Below are 26,294 nucleotides of genomic sequence, written 5' to 3' on the forward strand. Positions count from 1 at the left end.
CCTAAGATCCTCAGTCCTTTCTTTGTTGACACTATATGACCCTTCACTCAGGATACTTAACTGGTAATTGTTTCCATTGGTTTCTGTTTCAGTTAAGAAATACCCGGGCCAGGGAGAGAGTATAATGATTATGCCTTTTGTTTAAATCTTTTACTTTCATACCTGAGGTCTCAGGGTTCCAGGTTTAATCACTGGCACCACTGTAATACAGAAGTGCACGGTGCTCTGGTTAAAAAAAAAAAAAAAAAAGTGAGGTAGCATAGTGGTTATGCAAAGAGACTCTCAGGCCTGGGGTTCCAGAGTCCCAGGTTCAGTCCCTGCGTTAGCATAAACTACAACTAAGCAGTGCTTTGGCAAATAGACTAGAAATAAAATATTTTAAATAAGAAAAGATGCTTGTTACTTACTGGGTCTTGCAAAGGACAAGTATTCCAGTTTTTATTAAAGCTGTTCTAAGGCAATCAATCATAAAAATGGCAGTGAACGTGTATGAAAGCATCTGTGGATGTATTTTGAAGTCATGCCATCAGAGCGCAGCCCCGGGGTGGTGCGGGCTCTGCTGCTCACTGCGACGGCACCGACCCCGCGTGCCTGTGCTCCCGCAGGCTTCACCAGAAGCATAGTGGCCGTGTACAGCACGTGCATGCTCGCCGTGCTCCTGCGGGTGCAGCTCAACATCATTGGCGGCTACATCTACCTGGACAACGCGGCAGGCGGCAGCAGCGGCACAGTACGTCTCGCGGCCAGCAGCCTTGGTCTCTGTTGAGCTGATGCTCTGTCTCTGTCTGGTGTGGGCTGTGTTCACATGTCATGTTTCTGCCATCCTAGGTCCTGAGAGCCTCAGCTTAAGTTATACTGAAAGTACTGTTCACTGAACTAAGAACATTGGGTGATTTAATTCATTTCTGGGTGGTTGTTTTTTTTTATATATAATTTATTATTTTCTTGTTGTTGCTATTGATGTCGTCGTCGTTGGATAGGACAGAGAGAAATGGAGAGAGGAGGGGAAGACAGAGGGGGAGAGAAAGACAGACACCTGCAGACCTGCTTCACCGCCTGTGAAGCGACTCCCCTGCAGGTGGGGAGCCGGGGGCTTGAACCAGGATCCTTAACACCCTTATCCACCTGCGCTAAACTTGCTGCGCTGCTGCCCGACTCCCTATTCGTTTGTGTTTTGTGCAGACAATCCTGGCCCCTCCTGACGTCCAGCAGCAATATTTATCAAGTATCCAGCATCTGCTTGGAGATGGTGAGGTTTTTCCATAGGACCAATAAATAAGTTTTCTTTCATTCATTTTACTACTGAGGAATTCCCAAAGTGAACAAGCCTTTTTTTTACTGTGTCTTTCCCATAACAGGCCTGACCGAATTGATCACTGTCAGTAAACTGGCGGTGCAGAAGATCCTAGGCAGGTAAGGCATCTTGCTCTGCTTTCTCTGACTGCCCGATTCTGATGACTAAAGGTGGTCAGAATCGTCTCCGGGAACCTACTGACTTGACAAATGGTGGTGTGTGAAGTCTCGTCCAGGTGAAGACAGTCATGGCCCTGAGTATTGATCTGTATAGTCCCATTCTCTTCACTAGTGCCGCCTACTGCCTTTTGTTACCAAGGAAAAAGTTAATGTTTCATCACTTAGTGGCTGATTTCAAAATAAATCAGAGGCATTGCAGTGCTAAGATAGATAAACAGCCTGTTTGACAATTTCTCTGTGGCGTTTATCTCCTGTTTGGACTAGTAATAGCTATAACTACTGTGGAAATTTCCTTGTGAGCCTTGCAGCAGGATTTCTCTTAGCTCTGTGACGATGACTCTTACCTAGCAGCTGATTTCATAGTCTTACAAGAGTGTGCACAGGTGTGTGTGTGTGTGTGTGTGTGTGTGTGTGTGTGTGTGTGTAGTCTTGACTTAACCCCAATTCCCTTTGCTCTATTTCTAGTGTTTCCCTTAAACACTCTCTGTCCCTTTTGGACTTGGAGCAGAAACTGAAAGAGATCAGAAGCCTGGTGGAGCAGCACACACCCTCTTGGGCCGGCCAAGACGAATCCAGGTCTTTCCTGTGCTCCTATTTGCTGCCCGACGAAGAGACTCCGTTAGCTGTTCAGGTACCCGACCAGATCTGTTGCTCTGCTCTCATCATCTCTGGGTATTTCTGAATCTCTTAAGTGACTGACAGTGTAGTTCTATAGTTGAAGCAATAAATCATAAAGCAGATATGGCTGATTTCCACTTTAAAGCACGTATAGTTTTAGATAGCAAACTTGTTTTAGTTTTCTTTTTCGCTCCTCCTTTGGAAGCTCAGCCAAAAAAAAAAAAAACTGTTTTGAATGTAGTTATGTCACACTGTGTGTAAGTGTGGTTGGGATATAAGAGGAATAAGTCCACCTTAGGGAACTCGGAAGACATTCCGCTTGTGTGGGTAGGACTTGCCTCCATGCATGAGACCAGGTCGCAGAAGACAGCTGACATTTGTGTCAGGACCCTGCAGTACTCGGACGCCGAGATGAAGAGCCCTAAGTTTGCCTGCGAGGCAGAAAGGCTCACCCTAGCCAGGTCTGCACTGCAGTCATACGTTCTTCCTGATGATGCCATGGCTGGGGCTTCACCACTGTAAGATGAGACAGGCAGAGAGGCGGAGAGAGACCAAAGCATCAAGGCTTCCTCCAGTGTGGTGCGGCCAGGTCAGGCACACAACAGAGCGGCTCAGGGTCCCAGTGAGTCACCTTGTCAGCCCTTACTTCTGTTGTTAAAGAGAAACCAGTGCTGAGACTGGGAGAAGTTGGTACTGTCAGTAGTTGAGACAGAGAAAACCTAACAGTTACCAGCCCAGCTGTGACTGTAGGCTTCTGTGATGTCGGTTATTCATTGGTTCGGAAAGAAAGAAACTCAATCTCAACAGGAACAACAACAAAAACCAAACGGCCCCTCCCAGAAACGGGGAGACAATATGAACCAAATATTCACCAAAGAAGAGATCCAAAAGGTCAACAAACATGGAAAAAATGCTCCAAGTCATTCACTGTCAGAGAAATGCAAATAAAGACAACAGTGAGATGCCATATCAAAAAATAGAAACAAATAGTGGAGGTTCCTAGTTATAGGCCTGTTTTTAAAGGATTACTGGTCTTCTGATTCATAAGTAGAGTAGAACCCATTCTTGGTTATTGAGAGGTTACCTTTCAGTTGACAACTAGGGAACCATTAGGCTGGAGGCTGGGGCCTGTGCTGTACGTCAGCATGGAGAACCCATCAACACAGACGGTACCATGTTTGACCCTGCAGGCATGAGTTACCCGCCCCCCCCACCCACACACACACACCAAACTCTGAAGATGGGCCTGTTTAGGAGGTAAGAGGCCCTGCATTCATAATTCTCATGAAAAAAAAAAGTTTCAACCAATTTAAGGAAACTCTGACTTCCAGATTGTAAATTAAACATAAAAAGTAGAATAGGACAGAATTAATGAAAAAAATAGAAGAAAACGTACAAAATATGATCTGAAGGAGATACACAGAGAATCTCTCTAGAAGGAAAAAAAAATCCAGATTTTGATATTGAGCAGTGGAGCTAGAAATGAAAATGATTCCCCAGAACAGGCTAAGAGAGAAATGATGAACACACTTTCCGTCAACTAAAAAGACCTGAAGCATGAGGTTTAAAAGATATGGAGAACCCCAGGTGAAGTTAATGTAAAAAAAAAACATCTGTCCTGACCGGAAGATGTAGTGCTGAAAAGAGAGAGAAAAAGTTGACGTAAATCACAAGGCCAGTTTTTTTTTCTTTATAAAGATGTTCTGAAATTGTGCCTGAGAGGCCAGAAAGATAACTTACAAAGATTGGTGTGACTTGTATTTTAAATAATATTTCCCTATGCACATGAACCTTCATAGTTTTTTTTTTTTTAAGTTTGATATTTTTTACTAGCAGAATTTAGTCTTTGTTTCCCAAACTCTTGAATTTACTGACATTCTTATCTCAGTACCCCTGTGCTAATATCTGAAATCCTAACGGATGACATTTTAACGTTCCAGGCCTGCGGGCTTTCTTCTAAAGATGTCACGACTATTAAGCTGCTCAATGAAACGCGGGACATGTTGGAAAGGTATGTGGCACCATCTGCCATAACACAGGCTTTTATGTGTACTTACGCTTTTTTTTTCCCAGTTTTGAATAATATATTAAATGTAGTGTTTTCTTGCAATTAGAATTTGAACCTGTTTCTCTGCCTTTACATAGGATTTCCTCCCTAAACTAGTCATTGTCTTGCTTGAGTGAGAAGACAGTGTCTTTGAAGATACCCGTTTCTTGTCCTCCTACTGCCTGACGTAGTTGAGTCCTTCCTCACCTGGCGCAGTGGGGTGCCTGGGAGATGGAGTACGCCAAGGGCGTCACTTCCTCTGTGGCCACAGCAGAGCCGGCTCCCTCCTGTGCCGGCCTCCAGGGTGGACACCCCTTTGGCTGAACGTCCCACTCCCCACGCGGCGCTCTGCAGCTCACCAGTCACGTCCAGACTCGGGCCCTCTCCTCTCTGTAAGGGACTAAATTTAGCCTTTTCTGATTTAGTCAGCCTTACGGGTGGAGATCAAAGTTCTTGGCATTTCTCAAGATCAAGCCCACACTCCGCCTGTTGCCGTGTTGTGTGCCTTCGCTCAATCAGTCGATGCTGCTTGGCAAAACAAGAGATGAATGAGTAAATGATAACATGTTCCCACTACCAACATGAAGTGTTTCATGCTGACCCGGGAAGAGGGGCTCTCGGAAAGAGAGCCATGGGAGCCAGCTCCAACATATCTGTCTGTCTGTCTGCCTGGCTGTCTGTCTGCATATATTTTGCTGCTGCTGAGGTGTGTACACACACAGTTTGAACAACTAGCCCCCTAACCATTTCAGGATAGATTAGAACGCTCCTAAAACTTTAAGGAAGCCAGGTGATAGTGCACCTGATAGGCGCACACAGGTCATGTGCAGGGACCCAGGTTCGAGCCCCAGCCCCTCATGCTCAGGGAGGATGTTTCATAAATGGTGAAACAGTACTGCAGGTGTCTCTCCTTCTCTCTCTCTCTCTCTCTCTCTCTGTCTCACCTTCTATCAAAAGAAAAATGGGAAATGGTTGCCAGGAACAATAACCTTGTAGCCTCCAACCTCAGAGAAAATCTCGGGGGCAAAAAAATAAAAATAAAATCTTAAAATTTTTTCTGTTTTCAAGGAGTTGGATGGTAGCGCAGCGGGTTAAGCGCAGGTGGTGCAAAGCCAAGGACCGGCTTAAGGATCCTGGTTCGAGCCCCCGGCTCCCCACCTGCAAGGGGAATCGCTTCATAGGCGGTGAAGCAGGTCTGCAGGTGTCCATCTTTCTCTCCCCCTCTGTCTTCCCCTCCTCTCTCCATTTCTCTCTGTCCTATCCAACAACAACGACGTCAATAACTACAATAATAAAACAACAAGGGCAACAAAAGGGAATAAATAAATATATTTTTTTAAATGTTCTATCTTCTGTTACATTGAATAGCACTATATGAAATCAGCCAGAACAGCAGTGACCAGGGTGTGAAGAACGGAAAAAGCACCAAGCAAGGGAATGGGAAATGAGAGGGCCTAGATGCGGGGGCAGTGCTGCCGTGGTCAAGACGCGTGATCTCTTCAGCCTTGTGAAATCTCAGTTATGCCAGTTACACCAGTCCTACATACTTCAGCCAACTCTTTAAAGAGAACTTAGCCCCACTTCCCCTAGTTTGTTTCCTGCTTCTATTTTTATGATCTTAAAGAAGAACCAGCAAATGTCTAGGTTACCGCAGCTCCTGAGTTCTCCTGAAGCAGCAGTTGCCAGTCTTCTTACTCGGATTTCCACCAGATCACCCCTTGAGCCCCTTAAAGCTCTGGTGCAGGCCATCAGGATCTACTCAGCCCGTGATCCTGATCTTAGCTTATGATAATCCACAGTCGGTCACACCTTTCTTGAAATTCTTTGATCATGTGGCTAGACTTCCCCAGCTGTGTCAGTTCCTGATTTCTGTTGGAGTTCTTAAAGAATTCCTTCTTGGGTTCCTCTGTCTGTTGACTTTGTTTCCAAGGCCTGTGTGTTCCAGCTGTTTCTCCTCATTTCATCCTTAGCTAACATAGCTGCTCTACACCTCCCCCAGATGTGTCAGCTGCTGTCTGTACAGTAATTCTCAGCTGGACAGCTCTGACCCGCCCCTTTCGGGAGCTCTTCTGGATTGAGACTATGGTGTATGAAAAGGTAGAAATAATTCATACAGCAACCATTTCAGGGTTATCGCTGGGGCTCGGTGCCTTATCTATGAATACACTGCCCCTGTGGTCACTTTTCCAATTTTTTGGATAGGACAGAAAAATTGAGAGAGGAGGGGAAGACGGGGGAGAGAAAGACAGACACCTACAGACCTGCTTCACCGCCTGTGAGGCGACCGCCCTGCAGGTGGGGAGCCGGGGGCTCAGATGGGATCCTCTTGTGGGTCCTTGCGCTTCCTACTCTGTGTGCTTCACCTGGTGCACCACCTTGAGGCCCCCACAGCCATTTTTTAACTCCTACACACACTTTTATTCTTTACATCAGAAAAATTTAGTGGGGAGTTGGGTGGTAGCGCAGCAGGTTAAGCGCACGTGGCGCAAAGCACAAGGACCTGAGTAAGGATGCCAGTTCAAGCCCCCGGCTCCCCACCTGCAGGGGAGTCACTTCACAGGCGGTGAAGCAGGTCTGTAGGTGTCTGTCTTTCTCTCCCCCTCTCTGTCTTCCCCTCCTCTCTCCATTTCTCTCTGTCCTATCCAACAACAATAACATCAGTAACAACAATAATAATAACTACAATAAAACAAAAGGGAAAATAAAGATTGAAAAAAAGGTAGTGAGGTTATTTAACATAGTATAATGACAGGAGCTTGAGCTTTAAATCGGAAAGGCCTGGATTCAAATTCTAACTCCTCACGAACTAATACATGATAGTGACATGCTGTGTCTCACTGGGTCGTCATAAAGTATGTGAAGCGAACCATCAAACGAAGTACGAGAGAGTGCTCCAAGAACTTTGCTTGCTTCTCTGCGGAGACTAAAATGTGACTCGTGCTTGTGCTTTCGTGTAGTCCAGATTTCAGCACCGTTCTGAACACCTGCTTAAACCGCGGCTTCAGCAGGCTGCTAGACAACATGGCAGAGTTCTTCCGGCCGACCGAGGAGGAGCTGCGACATGGAAACTCCATGAGCAGGTAAGACGACAAGCAGACCGCCGTCAGGGAAGCGGGCGCCCCTAAGAAAGAGCAGTGCTGGGGCCGGGCGGCAGCGCAGCGGGTTCAGCGCACGTGGCGCAGAGCACGAGGACCGGGGAAGGGATCCCAGTTCGAGCCCCCGGCTCCCCACCTGCAGGGGAGTCGCTTCACAGGCGGTGAAGCGGGTCTGCAGGTGTCTGTCTTTCTCTCCCTCTCTCTGTCTTCCCCTCCTCTCTCCATTTCTCTCTGTCCTGTCCAACAACCATGACAGCAGACAACCACAGTAATACAGCGACAGCAATGATAAACAACAAGGGCAACAAAAGGGAAAAAATGGCCCCCAGGAGCTGTGGATTCGTAGTGCAGGCAACGAGCCCAGCGATAACCCTCAAGGCAGAAATAAGAAAAAGAAAGAGTAGTGCTGGGGATGTGGCCATGGAGTTACAGGGCTGTAGCTCCACACTGCAGCCACCCCAGGAGAACCCCATCGTTTAGTTTAGAAACATTTTGGCTACTCTTTATTTTATATGATTTTTTTTTTTTTTTATGATTTCATGTGCTTGAATTCTTCATATTGCACATATGAGTTTGTCAGAAGTACAGGTCGTTTGGTAACAAATAGCAATAGCAATAAAAGTCTTGAACACAAAAAAACTAAACGGTCTGACTCTGTGGCTTGACCTCCCCGCCCTTACGTTTTGGGAAGGGAGCACAGTCATCATGCAAAAGATTTTCAAAACACAGCACAACTTGGGCAGGATTGGTGCCTTGCACCAAAGTACAGGGAAGGGAGGGTTCGGGTCCTGGAACATGATGGAGGGGGACATAGTAGGAGGCTAGAGTGGTATGTGGAAAATTGAGAAATGTCATACATGTACTAATTACTGTATTTTTCTTTTTTTGTTATTGGATAGGACAAAAATTGAGAGAGCAGAGGAAGAGAGAGGAGAGAGAAAGACACCTGCAGACCTGCTTCACCACTTGTGAAGTGAACCCCCTGCAGGTGGGCAGCCGGAGGCTCAAACCGGGATCCTTACAAGGATCTTTGTGCTTCGTACTATGTGCACTTAACCTGCTGCATCACGGTGTGAACCTCCGCCACAACTATTATGTTGCTGTCTGTCGACTGTCAACCATTGGTCCCCCCCTGTTAAAAAAAAAAAAAAAAAAAAGTCTGAGGCTCCAGGGTCTCAGGTTCAATCCCAGTCATCACCATAAGCCAGAGTTGATCTGTACTCCATTGCAAAGAAGGGAAGAGCAGGGCAGGGGCAGGGACAAAGAGGAGGAGGAGGAGGAAAATAAGAGTCGGGATGAACGCGTATCAGATACATATATCGCGTCGTATGTATAGACGTTCTGAGATGAGGTAAACCGTGGTAACTACAGTTACTTCTAGGTGGTAGAACACTGTTTTTTATGAATCCATGTCTCTGAGTGCCCGGTGGTGACTGTCTGTTCACCAGCTGAGGTGCTGCCTCCCTGTAAGGTCATCTGGAAGCTAACTCGCTGCTGTGACGGTTTTGCAGCCTGTCCAGCGTCAGCCTGCCTCTAGCCAAGATCATCCCCATAGTGAACGGGCAGATCCATTCAGTCTGCAGCGAAACGCCCAGCCACTTTGTTCAGGTAAGAGGGGAACTTGGCTGGGGGCATGATAAAAAAAAAAGTTCGTGTTAAGTTCTGGTTTTGTTTGTCTAACATAAAATTGTTTTCTCCTGTGGAGTTTGGTCCAGCAAACCCCAGGCTTGATCACACCTTGAGTGTGACAGGTCCTTGTAAACGAAAGCGTGCAGCCATTGCTAGTCAGAAGGAAGGAAGACTGGGGGCTGGGCGGTGGTGCAGCGGGTTAAGCGCACGTGGCACAAAGCTCAGGGACCAGCAGAAGGATCCCGGTTCAAGCCCCCGGCTCCCCACCTGCAGGAGAGTCGCTTCACAGGCAGTGAAGCAGGTCTGCAGGTGTCTGTCTTTCCCCATCTCTGTCTTCCCCCCTCTCTCCATTTCTCTCTGTCCTACCCAACAACATCAATAACAACAATAATAACCACCACAACAATGAAAAACAAGGGCAACAAAAGGGAAAATCAATGTAAAAAAGAAAAAAAAGAAGGACCTCAGGCAGCGTGTTGGAGACTTCAGTGCAGATCCAGCTGAGTGAGCAGCTGCCACACATAGGCAGCGTGTTGGAGACTTCAGTGCAGATCCAGCTGAGTGAGCAGCTGCCACACAGACTTGATTTTCCTGAAGAGCTTTGCAAAATATTTTCTTCTGTACATTGAAATATAAATATTCTGCTGTACTTGGGGTTTCTTCTAAAGATATTATTGCTCCTTTTTTTTTTTTTTTTTTTGCTGTTATTCAAGAACACCAATGCATGTTTTTTTTTGTTGTTGTTTGGTTTGGTTTTTACCGGAACGACCAGCTCTGGTTTTTGGTGGTACAGGGGATTGAACCTGGGACTTTGAAGCCTCAGGTATGAGAGTCTCTTAGATAACCATTATGCTGTCTATCTACCCCTGCCCACCAATGTATGTTTTAATGAATACTGCAAATGTACTTTCTTAACTAGAATAAAATTAAGCTCTAGTTTTTTCATTTCTAGGGTATTAACTTGAGGATATTTAAACTATTATTTCTATTAAGAGTATAGGTATTTATTATTTTTTTGTTTGTTTAGGAATTGGTGATTTTGTTCATCTTTATTTTTCCTTTAGATAGAGGCTGAGGCAACGGGAGAGGAGAGGGAGAGAGAGGCAGCCGCAGCATTGCTCCAGAGCTCATAAAGCTCCCCCTTTGCATGAGGGTCCGCAGCTTGGACTTCGGTCCTCGGGCACCGTGATGTCAGCCGGCCCCAGCAGTGTGTGAGCAAAGTAATCCCGTGCTAGTGGGAGCGCTAAGCAGAGCTGGCCTGACGTTTGAGCTTGAAGCACATCAATGATTTCAGTTCCTCAGGTTTGAGAGAAAACTGAAGAAAACATTTTGTGAAGGAGGAAAATACTTTCGTCGCTAATCAAGTAGCACTGTGGACAGCTGTCACTAATCTTCTCACTAGATCGATTACCTATAAACACCATCCCCCTTGGGGAAGCATTTTGGAGTGCAGTGAGACTGATGTTATTCAAGTGAGAATATGGAATCCACATAAGTTCCTTTTTTGATTTGCAAATTTGGGAATTCTATAATTAACATTTAAAAAAAGGCTTAAAGCTCAGTCCTGCACCACTACAATAATATCCGGTGAGAAGAAATGCTGTGGTGTGGTCACAAAGGCAGCATCTTCTCCTCTTGATGCTGCTGCTCTCAGAGGAGCTGGGTCTCCTGCCTGTGGGCTGGCTACTGGCGAGTTGAAGAGCACAGATGAGGAATTGCATTTCTCCCATTTCTGAAGTCTCACACTTATGCCTATGTGGGGGGGAAAAGGTGTAATCTCTGACATTTATGCCTTTAACCCTCTCTGCTTTTATGAAAGTCTTTGGCTTCATTTTTTGGGCATTTATCTTACGAGCCAAGTAGTGAAGAAATAAGTTTTGATTAGGTAACCTACGTGCTGCATGAATTAAAATATAGAATAATGAAAATAGAAATCTTTAGTGAATTTCTCAACTGTAATTTATAAATTAATTAAATATTAATATTTAATAAATATTCATTTCTAAATTAATTAATAAATACCAAGTGGTCGTCAGAGAATCAGACGAAGAATTTTTGGCTTCAAGACTTGTATAAAACTCACTTGCGCTTTCTGATATTCAATGAGAAGGAACACGGAGGAGAGGCTCACTTCCTCATCCTCTCACCTCCCAGGCGCACAGCACCCCACTTCTGGGGCTTCCACAACTTGACACAGGGCCCGTGGGCCTCTCACAATGACCTGCAATGCAGCCAGTTTCCAGGATATACAGGTGTTTTGTTCAGTCTTGTTTTAATAAAGAGGAAAAAAAATGATTTGGGCTGGGGAAGGAATAGTTCACAAGTGACAAAATTAAGTCAGTGTCATTTGTACGGATAGTCTTATTTAGGAACAAAATCTTCCTTCAGATGATTTAGAAATATTTCGCCACCTGCAGGGTGGGAGATTCAGGAGCGGCAAAGCAGTGCTGCAGGTCTCTCTCACTCTCTCTCCATCTCTCTTGCTCTCTCTCGCTGTCTCCCCTTTCTCTCTCTTGATCTCTCTGTCTCTACCCAATAAGTAAGTAAATAAATAAATAAAATATTAAATGTCTTAAAGATAAAACATTTCATGATCACAACAGAAACACAACTTAAAGTTTCTAAAGTTGCAGCACCTGACGTAATAAAAATCACCCCGTAGCGTCTCCTGTTTTCCTCCCCCCACAGCGGCCATTGTGCAGGAGGATAGCAGAGGGTCTCTTGCTCCAGGGCTTGCTGAGATCAGCAAGAAACCCGGGGCAAATCAGATGCTGGGGGCTCGGGACAGCCACTTCTCGGGTCCTGGACTAACCACCCTTCGACATCCCTGTCACTTGTTAGGTTGACATCATGTTTTAGACAAGATGGTCTTCCAACTAGATGTATTTTCCAAGTCCTTGATTGAAACTGGAAAGTTGTTCTTTAAATATTCCTGTTAATATTTTCAGATGACTTTCCAGTGTGCTTTCCTGGTGCTTTCAGAGAATATGAAGCACGATACCTGCTTCTTTTCTTTTTATTGCCACCAGGGTTATTGCTGGGCCTTAGTGCCTGCACGTGACTTTACCCATGCCAGCTGCCATTTTTCCTTTTTTTTTTTTTTTTTTTTTTTCCTTCTCTATTTGACAGGAGAAGAATTGAAAGGGATGGGGAAGATAGAGGGAGAGAGACAAACACCTGCAACCCTGCTTCACCTCTGGTGAAGCTTTTCCCTTGCGGGTGGGGAGTGGGGGCTTGAGCCCGAGTCCTTGCACTTGTGGGTTGTGTGTGCGTTTAACCGGGCGCCATCGCCCGGCCCCCAAAGTCTCCGTCTTCTGCTTGTCCTCTGACAAAGCACATTCGAAGGCGCTTCTGACCGGTCTAACCTCCCATAGCCACTTTGTCTCCTAATTGTGCTTCTAATCGCACCACACCTTGTCAGGAGTTTGCTTCTCCTGGCCTTAAATATCTGACCTTGCTGTAATTAAGAAACAAAACCAAAAGATCTGTTACTTTTATAAATGCGGTATTATCATTATCACTTTTTTTTTTTTTTTTTTCCTCCAGGGTCATTGCTGGGCTCGGTGCCTGCACCATGAATCCACCGCTCCTGGAGGCCATTTTCCCCCCCTTCTGTGGCCCTTGTTGTTGCAGCCTTGTTGTGGTTATTATTGTTGTTGATGTCATTCGTTGTTGGATCGGACAGAGAGAAATGGAGACAGGAGGGGGAGAGAAAGACCTTAACATTTCCATTCTACAAATCATAAACATATTCCAGGTGTTTTGTGCATGATACTGGCTTAGATCCATGGAGAACTAGTCATCACATCTTTTTGCAATAAGTACTCCTAGAGCTAAAATAACGCGTGTGCAGGCTCAGGGGTGGCTGCTGTCACCCTTACAGGCAGCTGTTTTCTGGTCTTCACTTGAGTCTGCTCACTGGTAAACGCAGAGCTCACCGTCCTAGGGTTGTAATCACTAAATAAAGGATGGCAGAACTCCAAAAACAGGGCTGAACTAGCTAACTAGTGTTAAGAGATTAGGGGGCCGGGTGGTAGCACAGCAGGTTAAGCACGCATGGCACAAAGCGCAAGGACCAGCATAAGGATCCGGGTTCGAGCCCCCGGCTCCTCACCTGCAGGGGGGGGGGGTCGCTTCAGAAACGGTGAAGCAGGTCTGCAGACGTCTATCCTTCTGTCTTCCTCTCCTCTCTCCATTTCTGTCTGTCCTATCCAACAACAACAGCAATAACAAGGGCAACAAAATGGAAAAAATGGCCTCCAGGAGCAGTGGATTTGTATTTCAGGCACCGAGCCCCAGTGAAAAACCCTGGAGGCAAAAAGGGAAAAAAAAGAAAGAAGATATTTTAAAGGAGTTAATGGCATGTTTGAAGCATTCTCACAAGCGAGTTGAGGTTGCTGCTCCATCCTGTGATGCTGGGGTCAAGCTCGGGCCTCACGGCAGCAGGTGGCCCTGAGCTCTGCTGCTCAGAGGCTTCTAGCCCCCAGGTGCTCTGCACACCTGCTCGGTCATTGAATAGTGAGCTAGCATTCGCCGCCCGTGTAACTCCCACAGCTATTTCATGATCTCTGTTGAAGGCCAATCCAGAGGCTCAGCCAATACTACGTTTGCTGCTACTTTCTCTAGTAGAAAAACAATCCTAGACTTTAAAAAGTAATAGAATAAAAGTGTCACTTTTTCCATACTTTCTGTTCACAAAGTCCCTTAAGATCCCTCACTCTAAGCTAGCTCACTGGTGCAGCACACGCGTCAGTCGCCATGTGTGAGTGTGAGGACCCAGGTTCAAGCCCCCGTGCCTCACTGGCAGAAGAGGAAGCCTCACAGGTGGTGGAGTAGTGCTGCAGAGGCCTCTTTCTCTTTGTCTCTCCTCCTCTGTGTCACTCTGTCTCTCTAAGAAAAGAAAACACCAGGAACAGCGGTAGAGTCATGCAGGCACCAGATCCCAGCAGTGATGCTTACGGGAAAATCATTCTAGGGGGCCGGGCGGTAGAGTCATGCAAGCACCAGATCCCAGCAGTGATGCTTACGGGAAAATCATTCTAGGGGGCCGGGCGGTAGAGTCATGCAAGCACCAGATCCCAGCAGTGATGCTTACGGGAAAATCATTCTAGGGGGCCGGGCGGTAGAGTCATGCAAGCACCAGATCCCAGCAGTGATGCTTACGGGAAAATCATTCTAGGGGGCCGGGCGGTAGAGTCATGCAAGCACCAGATCCCAGCAGTGATGCTTACGGGAAAATCATTCTAGGGGGCCGGGCGGTAGAGTCATGCAAGCACCAGATCCCAGCAGTGATGCTTACGGGAAAATCATTCTAGGGGGCCGGGCGGTAGAGTCATGCAAGCACCAGATCCCAGCAGTGATGCTTACGGGAAAATCATTCTAGGGGGCCGGGCGGTAGAGTCATGCAAGCACCAGATCCCAGCAGTGATGCTTACGGGAAAATCATTCTAGGGGGCCGGGCGGTAGAGTCATGCAAGCACCAGATCCCAGCAGTGATGCTTACAGGAAAAATCATTCTAGGGGGCCGGGCGGTGGCGCAGCGGGCTGAGCGCAGGGACCGGCATGAGGATCCCGGTTCGAGCCCCCGGCTCCCCAACTGCAGGGGAGTCGCTTCACAGGCGGTGAAGCAGGTCTGCAGGTGTCTGTCTTTCTCTCCCCCTCTCTGTCTTCCCTCCTCTCTCCATTTCTCTCTGTCCTATCCAACAACAACGACATCAACTACAACAACAATAAAAAGACAACAAGGGCAACAAAAGGGAAGATAAATAAATAAAAATTACAAAAATAATTTTTTTTAAATCATTCTAAAGTAGCATCTATGTGAGATATAGATATATATATTTATATATGACATACTATGTTTATCCCAATAACTCATCGGTATTCTGTCTGCGCGCGTGCCCGCACACACACACACACACACACACACACACACGCACTGCACTGCATTGTGGGGCGTCTTCTCGACATCACACTTGAATACTTAGCACGCCTGCCATCCCTTGTATAAGAATCTAACACTGTCTCCTATAATTGTTATTTTTCAAAAACCACTTACTAAATTCTTTACTTTGGGGACGTTTACCACAAATTTGCAAGCTCAATGTATTGTTTGGCTATAAAGATGAACTATTTGTCTCTTTCACAAACTGAAACGCTGTGTGTCACTCCCACTAGGAACTGCTGATGGCGGATCAAGTGAAAGACTTTGCCGCTAACGTGTACGAAGCTTTCAGCACTCCTCAGCAGCTCGAGAAGTGACTGCTTCCTCCAAGGAAGACGGTGGAATCCTACTGCTTACAAAATAGACTGAGTAAATCAAATATAATTAGGGTGATGATTCGTTACCAAGATTCTAATAAAAATATTAATCAAGATCTTCAGCGAATAATAAAGCAGACTCGTTTGGCATCTGAATATATCTCTAAAGTCACCAACAGACTGGTTTTTGTGGACATACCTGAATATCTGCGTTTACAAAGTACGAATAGCTGAATGATCAGTAATTTGTTACACTCTGGGTAGCAGTTCCAAAATGACTAACCATTAGTGTAGATATTTTTGATAGAACACGACGTGCAGCGTACTCCTGACGTCAATAGTGAGGGAAAAAATCCATTCAGGAAGTATTTTCAAAAATACACTATTCACTTATATTAACTGCTCTTAACTTTGGTCCAGTGGACACCAGTATGCGAGCGAATCGGGCTTTTCAATTATTCTTCAAAGAACTAAATCATTCATCTCTAATATAAGTCGATGATGGACTTTTTTTATGGGAATGAGCAACTCTAATGACCACGACCAGCCAGTGTTTCTCTTGTACAGCCAACGAGCCTGAGCAAACTCCTCTGTCGGTTCAGAGGCTGAGACGCTGTCCGCACTACCCCCAGCGGTGGCTGAACACATGGCCCCACTGTAAGTAAAGCATTTTAATGACTCACTTTGTATTGCTCTTGACCACAGCAAATACACCACTACAGTAAAATATTCGGATAAGAAAAGTGTGGCTTTGTTTTAGTTATGTTATTCGTCCCGTAGCCTTTCTTACTGTTATTTGGGGACCTACTGGTGTTCAAACATTATTTAGACCAGTGATGTAGCTGAGACTTTTCACTTAGCTGTTTAAGCAGGTGAGTAGCAGGGCCAGCTGGTGGCACATTTGCATGTGTGAGGACCTGAGTTCAAGCCACTGGTCCCCGCCTACAGGGGAGAAGCTTTACAGGCAGTGAAAACAGAGCTAGAGGTAGATCTCTCTCCCTTCCTATGAATGTCTCTGTATCTAAAATAAATAAGTAAATACAAATAGCATTTACTCATGAAAAAAATAATTCACTTTCCCTAGTTGTCTAATTATAAGAGCAGTTAAGGCAAAAAAAAAAAAAAAAATCATGTATCAGCATAGTAGGGGTCTTCTCCAATATCAAATACTTCCAGTAACATCACTTTTTTATCAGTGATTTAATAATGATTGACAAAATTGTGGGATAAGAGGGGGACATTCCACACAGCTCCCATTACCAGAGTTCCCTGTCCCCCTCCATGGGAAGTGTCCCTGTTCTTTATCCCTCTGGGAGTCTGGACCAGAGATCTTTGTGGGGAGCAGAAGGTGGGAGTTCTGGCTTCTGTCATTGCTTCTCCGTTGGACATGGTTGTTGGCAGGTGGATTCACACCCCCAGCCTGTTTTTTTTTAAAAATATTTCTTATATTTATTTTTCCCTTTTGTTGCCCTTGTTGTTATTGATATCGTCATGGTTAAATAGGAAAGAGAGAAATGGAGAGAGGAGGGGAAGACGGGAGAGAAAGACAGACACCTGCAGACCTGCTTCACCGCCTGTGAAGCGACTCCTCTGCGGGTGGGGGGCCGGTGGCTCAAACTGGAATCTTTACGGTGGTCCTTGCTCTTCGCGCCACATACACTTAACCCGCTGCGCTACCGCCTGACTCCCTCCCAACCTGTTTTCTGTCTTTCCCTAGTGGGGCAGGGCTCTGGGGAGGTGGGGTGAGGTCGTCTGCCCAGGGAGGTCAGGGTGGTGTCATGGTAGCATCTGCATCTTGGTGGCTGAAAAGCATTAAAGATATAAAGCAGAACAAACTGCTAAATAATCAGGAAGCTAAAGATAAGAATAGAACAGGTGAAGTTTGAGGTCTTTATGTTGGAAGAAGCTAGGAAGCCTATTTTAGATGTATTCCAAGGAGCCCCTGACTTTACTCATTTTTGTCTGAGCCCGATAGTTAGCATGCAGGTGAGCTAAAGGTACTGTCTGAGACCTTCAGATAAAGTAGATCTACAATAGCTGGATAAAGGCAAGAGACCGGCACAATCTAAGGATGCCCTTTTGGTCACGGCCAGGCCACCCCATCATCCGGGGCCCTAGTCAGGGAGTCCTGGAATTCCCACATAGACATGATGGGCCTAGACCTCTAACAGATCCCTCTCTCCACCATCACTGGTCACCTCCATCAGCAACAAAAATTCCGTAGGATAAGGGGTGCGATTCCACACAATTGCCGCTATCAGAGTGTTCTGTATGTCCATCCCCAGATCAATGGGATTTACAGTTAATACCATTTATAGACTTGCCCCATATCTGGGAGCTACTCTCTGCCCTGATCCAGCTTTCTAGTCCTATTCCCAACTCTGACACCATCTCCCCAGACAATACCCTGCATGTGAGCTGTCAGGCTCAAGCAAGAATTAGTGAAAGTCATGGGCCCCATGGAATATACCTAAAATAGACTTCTTAAATTACCCCAAAATGGATAGTCCAATCATCTATATTCTTACCTTTAGGTTCCTGATTATTAAACAGTTTGTTCTGCTTTATAGCTTACTGCCTTTCAGCCATCAAGTTACAGATGCTACTATGACGCCATCCTGACTTAACCTGGGCAGACGACCTCACCCATGTGTCCTGGAACCCCACCTCCCCAGAGCCTTGCCCCACTAGGGAAAGACAGAGACAGGCTGGGGGTGAGGATCCACCTGCCAACACCCATGTCCAGTGGAGAAGCAATTACGGAAGCCAGACCTCCCACCTTCTGCTCCCCATAAAGATCTTGGTCCATACTCCTAGGGGGAAAAAGTATATGGAAGCTTGAAGCTTCCACATTGAGAGCAAAGTCCTAGAGAGGGCTAAGCCCTCTTGTGGGCCTCTCCAGGACCTTGCTCTCAGTGTAGAGCAGCAGTGGTAGAAATGGCCCCACTCTCTGAAGGGAGGCTGGGTCAACACACTCTGCCCCTCGAGGAAGACGGGTCCTGAAATGAGCACAGCCCAGAATGTCCCCAGCTGTGACTGTGGACTGTGAGCTCAGACCTGCAGGGATGCAGAGGTCACACAGGCTCCGGTGCTGAATGTGAACAGATGTGGCTCCCAGATCAGATCAGTGGAGTTGACAGTTAATGCCATCTGTATACTTTTTCCATATTTGGGAGCTACTCTGCCCTGATCCAGCTTTCTGGTGCTGTCTCCAACTCTGACACCATCCTCGCAGTAACATCACTTTATATCACTCCAAAGTGAAGCTAAATATCAGAAGATACAAAATGAACTATTTACTACCCCATCACTTGGGGCTCCAGTCAGGGAGTCCTGGGATTCCCACACAGACACGATGAGCAGACCCCTCTCTCCATCACTGGTCACTTCCATCAGGAACAGCATCATAAGCCCTTTTGAAAGCCTCTCCAGGACCTTGCCCTCAGTGTAGAGCAGCAGTGGTAGAATCTGCCCCTATTCTCCAATGGGAGGCTGGTCAGCCTGCTCTGGCCCTGGAGGAAGACGGGTCCTGACATGAGAGCAGCCTAGAATGTTCCCAGCTGTGACCATGGGCTGTGAGCTCAGACTGACAGGGACTCAGAAGTCACACAGGCTCCTGCACTAAATAAAATAAAATATATATATATATATATATATATATATATATATATATATAATGTCAGGTGGATGGGATAAACAGTTAAGTATATAGATTTTCTTCAAGATTGGCAGTTATCTCTGCCCTAGTGCAACTTCCTAGACCTATACTCTTGAGAGCATCTTCCCAGACAATATTTTTGTTCAACTCCATGTTGGCTATCAAACTCTAGCAGAAGCTGCAATAGTCCCGGGCCCCTAAGAACATTCGTAAGACACTGCTCACTGCTTTATACCCTAAGATCTCTGTTCTCGTCTGCTGTATTCGCACCTTGGGGTTCCTGTTCATTAATACATTTTTCTTGCTTTGTATCTTACTGCCTTTCAGCTACCAAGTTTCAGATGCTACTCTGATTCCACCCTGACTTCCCTGGACAGACAACCTCACCCATGCGTCCTGGACCCCCACCTCCCCAGAGCCCTGCCCCACTGGGCAAGAAAGAGACAGGCTGGGGGTGTGGATCCACCTACCAACACCCTTGTCCAGTGGAGAAGCAATGACAGAAGCCAGAACTCCCACCTTCTGCTCCCCATAAAGAATTTTGCTCCATACTCCCAGAGGGGGAGAAATCTTAAGGGAAGATGCCTACAGGCATCTAAACTCCAACTCCATCAGGCCCCAAAAGAAAGAGAAAAAAGGGAGGGACATTTGGATGTAGTAATAGGTGTAAGTGTAACTTGGAAAGGAAGAGAAGATGGGACCATGGGAAAATATATGCAAATAGAGACAGCTAATTGTATGTATGGATAGATGCAGAAATAATAGTCAACCCGTATTTACAGCCGAGGGAGGGAGAAGTGCTGTCGCTTCCAGTGGAGGGAATGGGGACACAGAACTCTGGTGGTGGGAGTGTGTGGAGTTAGACCTGTTATAATTTTGTCACTCAATATTAAGTCAGTAATATAAAAAATAAAGGGGGTCGGGCGGTGGCGCAGCCAGTTAAGCACATGGGGCGCCAAGCGCAAGGACCAGCGTAAGGATCCCGGTTTGAGCCCCCGGCTCCCCACCTGCAGGGGAGTCGCTTCACAGGCGGTGAAGCAGGTCTGCAGGTGTCTGTCTTTCTCTCCCCCTCTCTGTCTTCCCCTCCTCTCTGTCCTACAACAATGGCATCAATAACAACAATAATAGTACCTACAACAATAAAATGACAAGGGCAACAAAAGGGAAAAAAAATAGCCTCCACTGGATTGGAGCAGTGGATTCGTGGTGCACCCCAGCAGTATCCCTGGAGATAGAGAGAGAGAGAAAATGAATTGTGAAGTCTCTTGTAAAGATAGGTTAAACTCAGTGGTCTATACATGGAATATTACAAAACAGCAAAACAAAAGATACAAGGAGAGATCAGAAAGCAAATTTTTTTTTTTTCAAAACGACAGTATAATTGATATTATTTCTAGTAGGGTAGCAGGAGAGCTGAATTTTGGAAATGTAGTGAATATGTGTCTATGTAACAGGGAATGCACCTCTCCCAGCGACATTAGCCCACAAGTTCAACCCAGGGAAGTTTAAGACTGAACATCAGGGGAACAGGAAGGACAGAAAGTGAGATGCACGTTAACACTCGAGGGCCAGAAGGGGGCGCACCCGCTTGCGTGCACACATCCCCACATCCCGAGTGAGGCGCCGGCTTCAGCCCCTTGCCGGCAGGTGTCGCTCTTTCTCCCTTATCTTCTCTCCCCAATGTCCGTCTGTCCTAGCAAATAAATAAATAAAAGGGAAATGGCCGCCTGGCGCGGTGGATTCACTACAGGCACAGAGCCCTGGTGATAGGATAACCCTGGGGGCAGGCGGTAAAAACAGAAAAACTGAAATTCCTTGCCCCTGGAAAGTTGCAGCAGTTGCACCGACGGCTAGGCCCACAGGCGTGTGCTTAACTGGCTGAGACAGACAGCATGCTTCGCCTTGTGAAGGCAGGAGCCTTCTTGTGGGGTTCATTTAAAAAAACAATTTAAAGTAAGGTGGCATCAACGTGGCCCGTGTATTATTCTTGGGTAGGCTTTCTGTTGTTGTTTTATTTCTACCTATTTTGACAGGACAGAGAGAAACCGAGTGAGGAAGGGGAGATAGAAGAGGGAGAGAGGCAGAGACACCTGCACGCACTACCTCACCGTCATGGATCGCTGCCCCTGCGGGGGCGGATCTCGAACCCAGAACCTCAGCTAAGTGTACAGTTACCGTGCACAAGCACCTGGGTACCCAGCCCCACGTCCCTACCTGCAGGAGGGACACTTGATGGTGAAATAATGCCGTAGGTGTCTCTTTCCTTTTCTATCTTCTCTGTTTTAAAATCTTCTTAGTGTTTAATGTTACAGAATTACAAATAACGGGGCTATAATTCAGCACCGTTCCCACCACCAGAGTTCTGGATCCCCAGTCCCTCCACTGGAAGCTACCGCAGTTCTCCCAAGGCTGCAGATATGGGCTGACTATTATTTCTACAGCTACCTGTCTATCTTTGTGTCTATTTGTCCATTTTTATATAAAGTTCAGCTAAGAAGTCTTATTTATTTATTTTCATACTTATTGGAATAGAGACAGAGAGAAATTGAGCGGGATGGGGAGATAGACAGACAGACACCTGCAGCCCTGCTTCACCATTCCTGAAGCTTTCTCCCTTGCAGGTAGGGAGCAGGGCCTGGAACCCGGGTCCTTGTTCACTGTAGTGTGTGTGCTCAAACAGGTGCGCCACTGCCCGGACCCCCATATTTGTCCATTTTTTTTCCATGGTCCCGTCTTCTTTTCGAAGACACACCTACACCCAACTGTTTCTTTTTCCTCTTTTCTCTCTGGGTCCTGATGGAGTTGAAGTTCAGAGTCCTCTGGTCATCTTCCCCTAGCATTTCTCCCCCACTGGGAATATGGACCAAAATTATTTCAAGGGGTGCAGAAGATGGGAGTCTCTCCTCTTTCCATTTCGATTTCTGTCCCTAATAAAATAAATATGAAACATAGGAATATTCTGTACTTGTCAGTTCATATAAGACCTGGGCCCTTCATACCTTTTGAACACCAGCCTGGATACAGGTGTTTCCTAAGTGTGTTTCTTGTACAAATCATGTGTGTTACATACATGTAAAACGAGAGGCATGATCAATCCAGTAGTTTTTTTACTTTATTTTCTCCCTCTTTTAGAATTGGTTTGCTCACAATTAATTCACCAATACTTTTTTTATTATATTTATTTGTTTGATAGAGACAGCCGGATATTGAGAGGGGAAGGGAAGACAGTGAGAGAGAGACACCTGCAGCCCAGCTTCACCGCACATGAAGCTTCTCCCTGTAGGTGAGGACCGGGGGTTTGAACCCGGGTCCCTTACGCATTGCAACATGTGCACTCAACCAGGTGCGCCACCACCCGGCCCCCTGAGACCTTTTTTAGCAATACGTTTTTACCAGGCTCATCAAAGCCTTCCACTTGGCTTTCACAGCACAGAGCCATAATCTTGCTGTCCAATTTGAATCGACAAAGCTGTTTCTAAAACTTACGTCAAAGAGAGTCCTGCCAACGTTCCCCTCCAAGTGTCTGACAGTTTCCAGCCTGGCATCTAAATCTTTGGTCCATTAAGAGTTTGCTTCGGGACAAGGTGGAAGGTGGTGGCCCAGTTTCACTCTTGTGCCCAGTTTTCCCAACACCCATGCAGAATACTCTCCTTTCTCAGTGTGATGCTTTCACACCCCCATCAAAGATCAGGTGTCCGTAGCTGTGGGGGTTCATTTCTGAGCTCTCGGTTCCATTCTCCTGGTCTGTGTGTCTGTTTTGGCTCCAGTACCAGGCAACTGTGACGACCGTGGCTCTGTGATAGGCACTGAGGTCAAGAAGCGGGGTGCCTCCATTCTTGCTCTTTTCTCTCCGGATGCTTCGGCTACTGACCTCGCTCATAGATGGAACTGAGTTCAGGACACGAGGTGAAACTCGGACTGGGTGTGGTCCAGACAAAGGACTCTGGGCAGGGGAGAATGGGATTCAAGGGACTCTATGTGATGGGGGAGAGAGCCCTAAGTTGAGGGAATGGCTGGATAGCTGTCAAGGAGTAGATGAAGGGTTGTGCATATGTCCCTGGGCAGACGCCCTCACCAGTGAGTGCTGGAGCCCCAGCTCCCCAGAGCCCTGCCCCACTAGGGAAAGACAGAGACAGGCTGGGGGTATGGGTCGATTGACTTGTCAACACCCATGTCCAGCAGAGAAGCAATGACAGAAGCCAGACCTCCCACCTTCTGCATCCCATGATGATCCTTGGGTCCATGCTCCCAGAGGGATAAAAAAAGAAGAGGAAATCTTCCAGTGGAGGGGATGGGACACGGAATGGTGGTAGCAGGAACTGTATGGAATTGTATGCCTATTACATACATTGTATGCCTATTACATACAATTACATACGACTGTAAAATCTGTTAATCATTATTAAATCACTAGTAAAAAAATTATAAAGACTGTACTACCATTTACACTATGGAAATAATCCATATAAATTTAATAATAATAATCCAATAAAATTTTTAAAAATATAAAGGCATAATCTGGGAACCGTACTAGGTTCCTTGGATGATTATAACACATTTCCACTAACTGGACGACTTAGAACAATATAAATTATCTCACGGGTGGGGGTAGATAACATAATGGTTTTGCAAAAAGGCTCTCATGCCTGAGGCTTCAAAGACCAAGGTTCAATCCCCCCGTACCACTGTAAGCCAGAGCTGCACAGAGCTCTGGTTAAAATAAATAAATAAATAAATATTACCTCACCACCGTGGCCCTTACTAGCCTAAAATCTGAGTGGACAGTCCAAAGGGGAGATGAGCAGATCATGCACTGACTGGACTGTCCTCCCTGAAGCTTCCGAGAGTCCATATTCAATCCCCAGCACCAGCCTCTCTCCCTTCTCTGTTGCTGGCGAAAAGAAATGTAAATACCTGTGTTTAAACAGTTCAAAATCCAAGCTTCCCTAGGGTCTTGCTCCCGCAGGTAGCTTCAGTCCTTGCTGGATTTACAGCTTCTGACCCCTTGATCCCTGGCTTCAGCTTCCGTCCACCCTGCCTGTCCTCACAGGGACTTCTGTCTGGCTTCTTTCCCGTCTCTAAAAGACACTCACTCAGGACCTACCACATCCAGAATGCCAGGTATGCCTCCATACCTGGCACCTCAGTGACCTCTTCAGAGATACTGTGTACAACTAAGATCACATCCTGGGGGTTGGGCTGTAGCGCAGCGGGTTAAGCGCACATGGCGCAAAGCGCAGGGACCGGCACAAGGATCCTGGTTTGAGCCCCCGGCTCCCCACCTGCAGGGGAGTCGCTTCACAGGCAGTGAAGCAGGTCTGCAGGTGTCTATCTTTCTCTCTGCCTCTCTCCATTTCTCTGTCCTGTCCAACAACAATGACATCAATAACAACGATAATAATAACCACAACAATGGTAAAACAACCAGGGTAACAAAAAGGAAAAAGAAAGAAAGAAAGGAAAAAAGACCACATCCTACTGGTCTTCTGGGGGAGATGAAAGCACACCCAAGGGTCCCAGGGAGTTGGGGTGGGGGAGCAGAAGGAGTGCAGGGTCTTGGCGGCCTATGGTGGCAGTTACCTGTGCATCTGTCTTGGGGCAATGAGCGACTGTGTCCACTATTATAGCAGCACTTCCTGAAAAACAAAAATCAGGTCTCCCCGACTAGGGCCCCAGCTGATGGGGTGGCCTGATAGTGACTAAAGAGTCATCGTTCAAGTCTGCCCGTCTCTTGCTTTTATTCAGCTTTTGCAGTCCTTGCCTTGCTAAGGTTAGCTTTGGAGTGAGTGGGGGAAGTGGAATAGGAAGTAGGTGAGGAGGGTGTCTAGGTCTTATTATAAACTATTTCATTAGATACTTTAAAGTGTCGATTTAGGTCTTTCTACTTGCTTGCTTCATTGACTGACTCGCTGCAAACTATCGCACACTTTTACTTTCAGGTCTATATTTTCCCCTAACTTATGGAGACATGTGTACATGTGCCCTGTCTCATGGGCCCTGGTCTACATCTAGGTTGTGAGGCCTTGTTAGGAAGTGAACCGTCCAAAATGGGACTGAGGAGTCCTATGAGCTAGGAAACGTCTCACCAGAGTGAAGAATGAAGCTGGAGGGTTGATATTCCACGCCTGACAGATTCCCACACAGACACGATGGGCCTAGTCCTCTAACAGTCCTAGTCCTCTATCCCTTTCTCCGCTGTCACTGGTCATCTCCATCAGGAACAACATAATGGACCCCTCTGGGGGCCCCTACAGGACCTTGCCCGCAATGTGGATCAATGGTCAGGAATGTTCCATTCTCCGAAGGGAAGTATGTTGGGCAACATACTCTACTTACCACCCAAGAGGAAGATGGGTCTGGAAATAAGTGCAGCCTGGAATGTTCCTAGCCGTGACCACAGAATGCGAGCTCAGACCTGCAGCACTCATGCCTGAGGCTCCAGGTTCAATCTCCTGCACCACTATAAGCTAGTGCTAAGCAGTGCTCTGGCAAAAATTAATTAATTAATTAACTAATTTAAAATGGCAGACTAAAAAAAATCATATTCTAAGGTGAATGGACATGAATCGTAACGGAATGCACATCCCATTTAAAATGTATTCGACCCACTGCAGTTAACAAGCTCAACTAGCCCTTGGTAGATGTGCGTGGCGGCCAGTACAAATCCAGGAGTAAGGAATGTTATGCAGAAACTGTTAACCTGTAAACCTGCCCTCGTCATGGACACGCCAGTCTCCGAGCTTTTCCAAAGAAATAGGTCAGTCAACCTAGTAAGTTGATTAAAGTGAAGATTACTTAACACATCTCAATTTTTCCTCCTTCAAAACTGTCTAAAGTATTCATTGATTAAGTTTATATACAAATCAAATATATATTATGTAAGCATTTTATTTCGAAGTTAGGCAGGATGATTTTTGTCAGGCTGAGCTTCACTGACGGGAGACAGACAACCAGGGACTCATGGTTGAGCTGTAGGCAGTATCTCTTTATTCATTTACAATCTATACCAAGCTAGACTAAACTAACAACTAACTAAAACGAACAATGTTGTCTTTATATATACTTCCCAAGTAGGGTGTGAACAGGATGTGATGCAGAGAGGGTGGAGAGAAAAGTGACTGGTGAAAATCAGGGTGTGACAAGGAGAGGATCAGGGTGTGACAAGGAGAGGATCAGGGTGTGACAAGGAGAGGGGGTGGAGCAGGTGAGAACTCTACCACTAAACCACCAATGCCCTGGAGGGAAGGTGGTGCTTTATGTAAATGTAAAAGTGATTTATGTAAATAGATGGCAGTGGTTATGTAAATAGAATGCAGTGTTGAGCAGGGGGGATTTAAACCAAATGAAACAGAAGGGATTTTTAAAAGCAGAATTAGAAGATACCAACAGATTTTTACCTTGTCGGATCTTTTACTTACAAAATCAGAATGCTCAGAAGACAAAAATACCTGCCTTGTTTTCTGCTGTTCCATTTCATATTTATTTGAATATTCTGACTTTCTAGAATAACTGT

The 26,294-nt window shown here is 46.2% G+C and overlaps 1 protein-coding gene across 1 annotated transcript in view; it reads left to right on the forward strand.

Moving 5' to 3' along the window:
* The window catches only part of PEX3 (peroxisomal biogenesis factor 3), a 43,326-nt gene extending 28,043 nt beyond the window's left edge, over positions 1–15,283 (forward strand). The window contains exons 5-12 of the mRNA XM_060188674.1: positions 606–730; positions 1,183–1,249; positions 1,359–1,413; positions 1,939–2,104; positions 4,032–4,102; positions 7,096–7,218; positions 8,745–8,841; positions 15,040–15,283. Coding sequence (XP_060044657.1) covers positions 606–730; positions 1,183–1,249; positions 1,359–1,413; positions 1,939–2,104; positions 4,032–4,102; positions 7,096–7,218; positions 8,745–8,841; positions 15,040–15,123 — 788 coding nt within the window. The 3' untranslated portion in view covers positions 15,124–15,283. The remainder of the gene's footprint in view (positions 1–605; positions 731–1,182; positions 1,250–1,358; positions 1,414–1,938; positions 2,105–4,031; positions 4,103–7,095; positions 7,219–8,744; positions 8,842–15,039) is intronic.
* The last annotated feature ends 11,011 nt before the right edge of the window (positions 15,284–26,294 follow it).

The sequence above is a fragment of the Erinaceus europaeus genome, chromosome 4, assembly GCF_950295315.1.
Source record: "Erinaceus europaeus chromosome 4, mEriEur2.1, whole genome shotgun sequence".
Lineage (NCBI taxonomy): Eukaryota > Metazoa > Chordata > Mammalia > Eulipotyphla > Erinaceidae > Erinaceus > Erinaceus europaeus.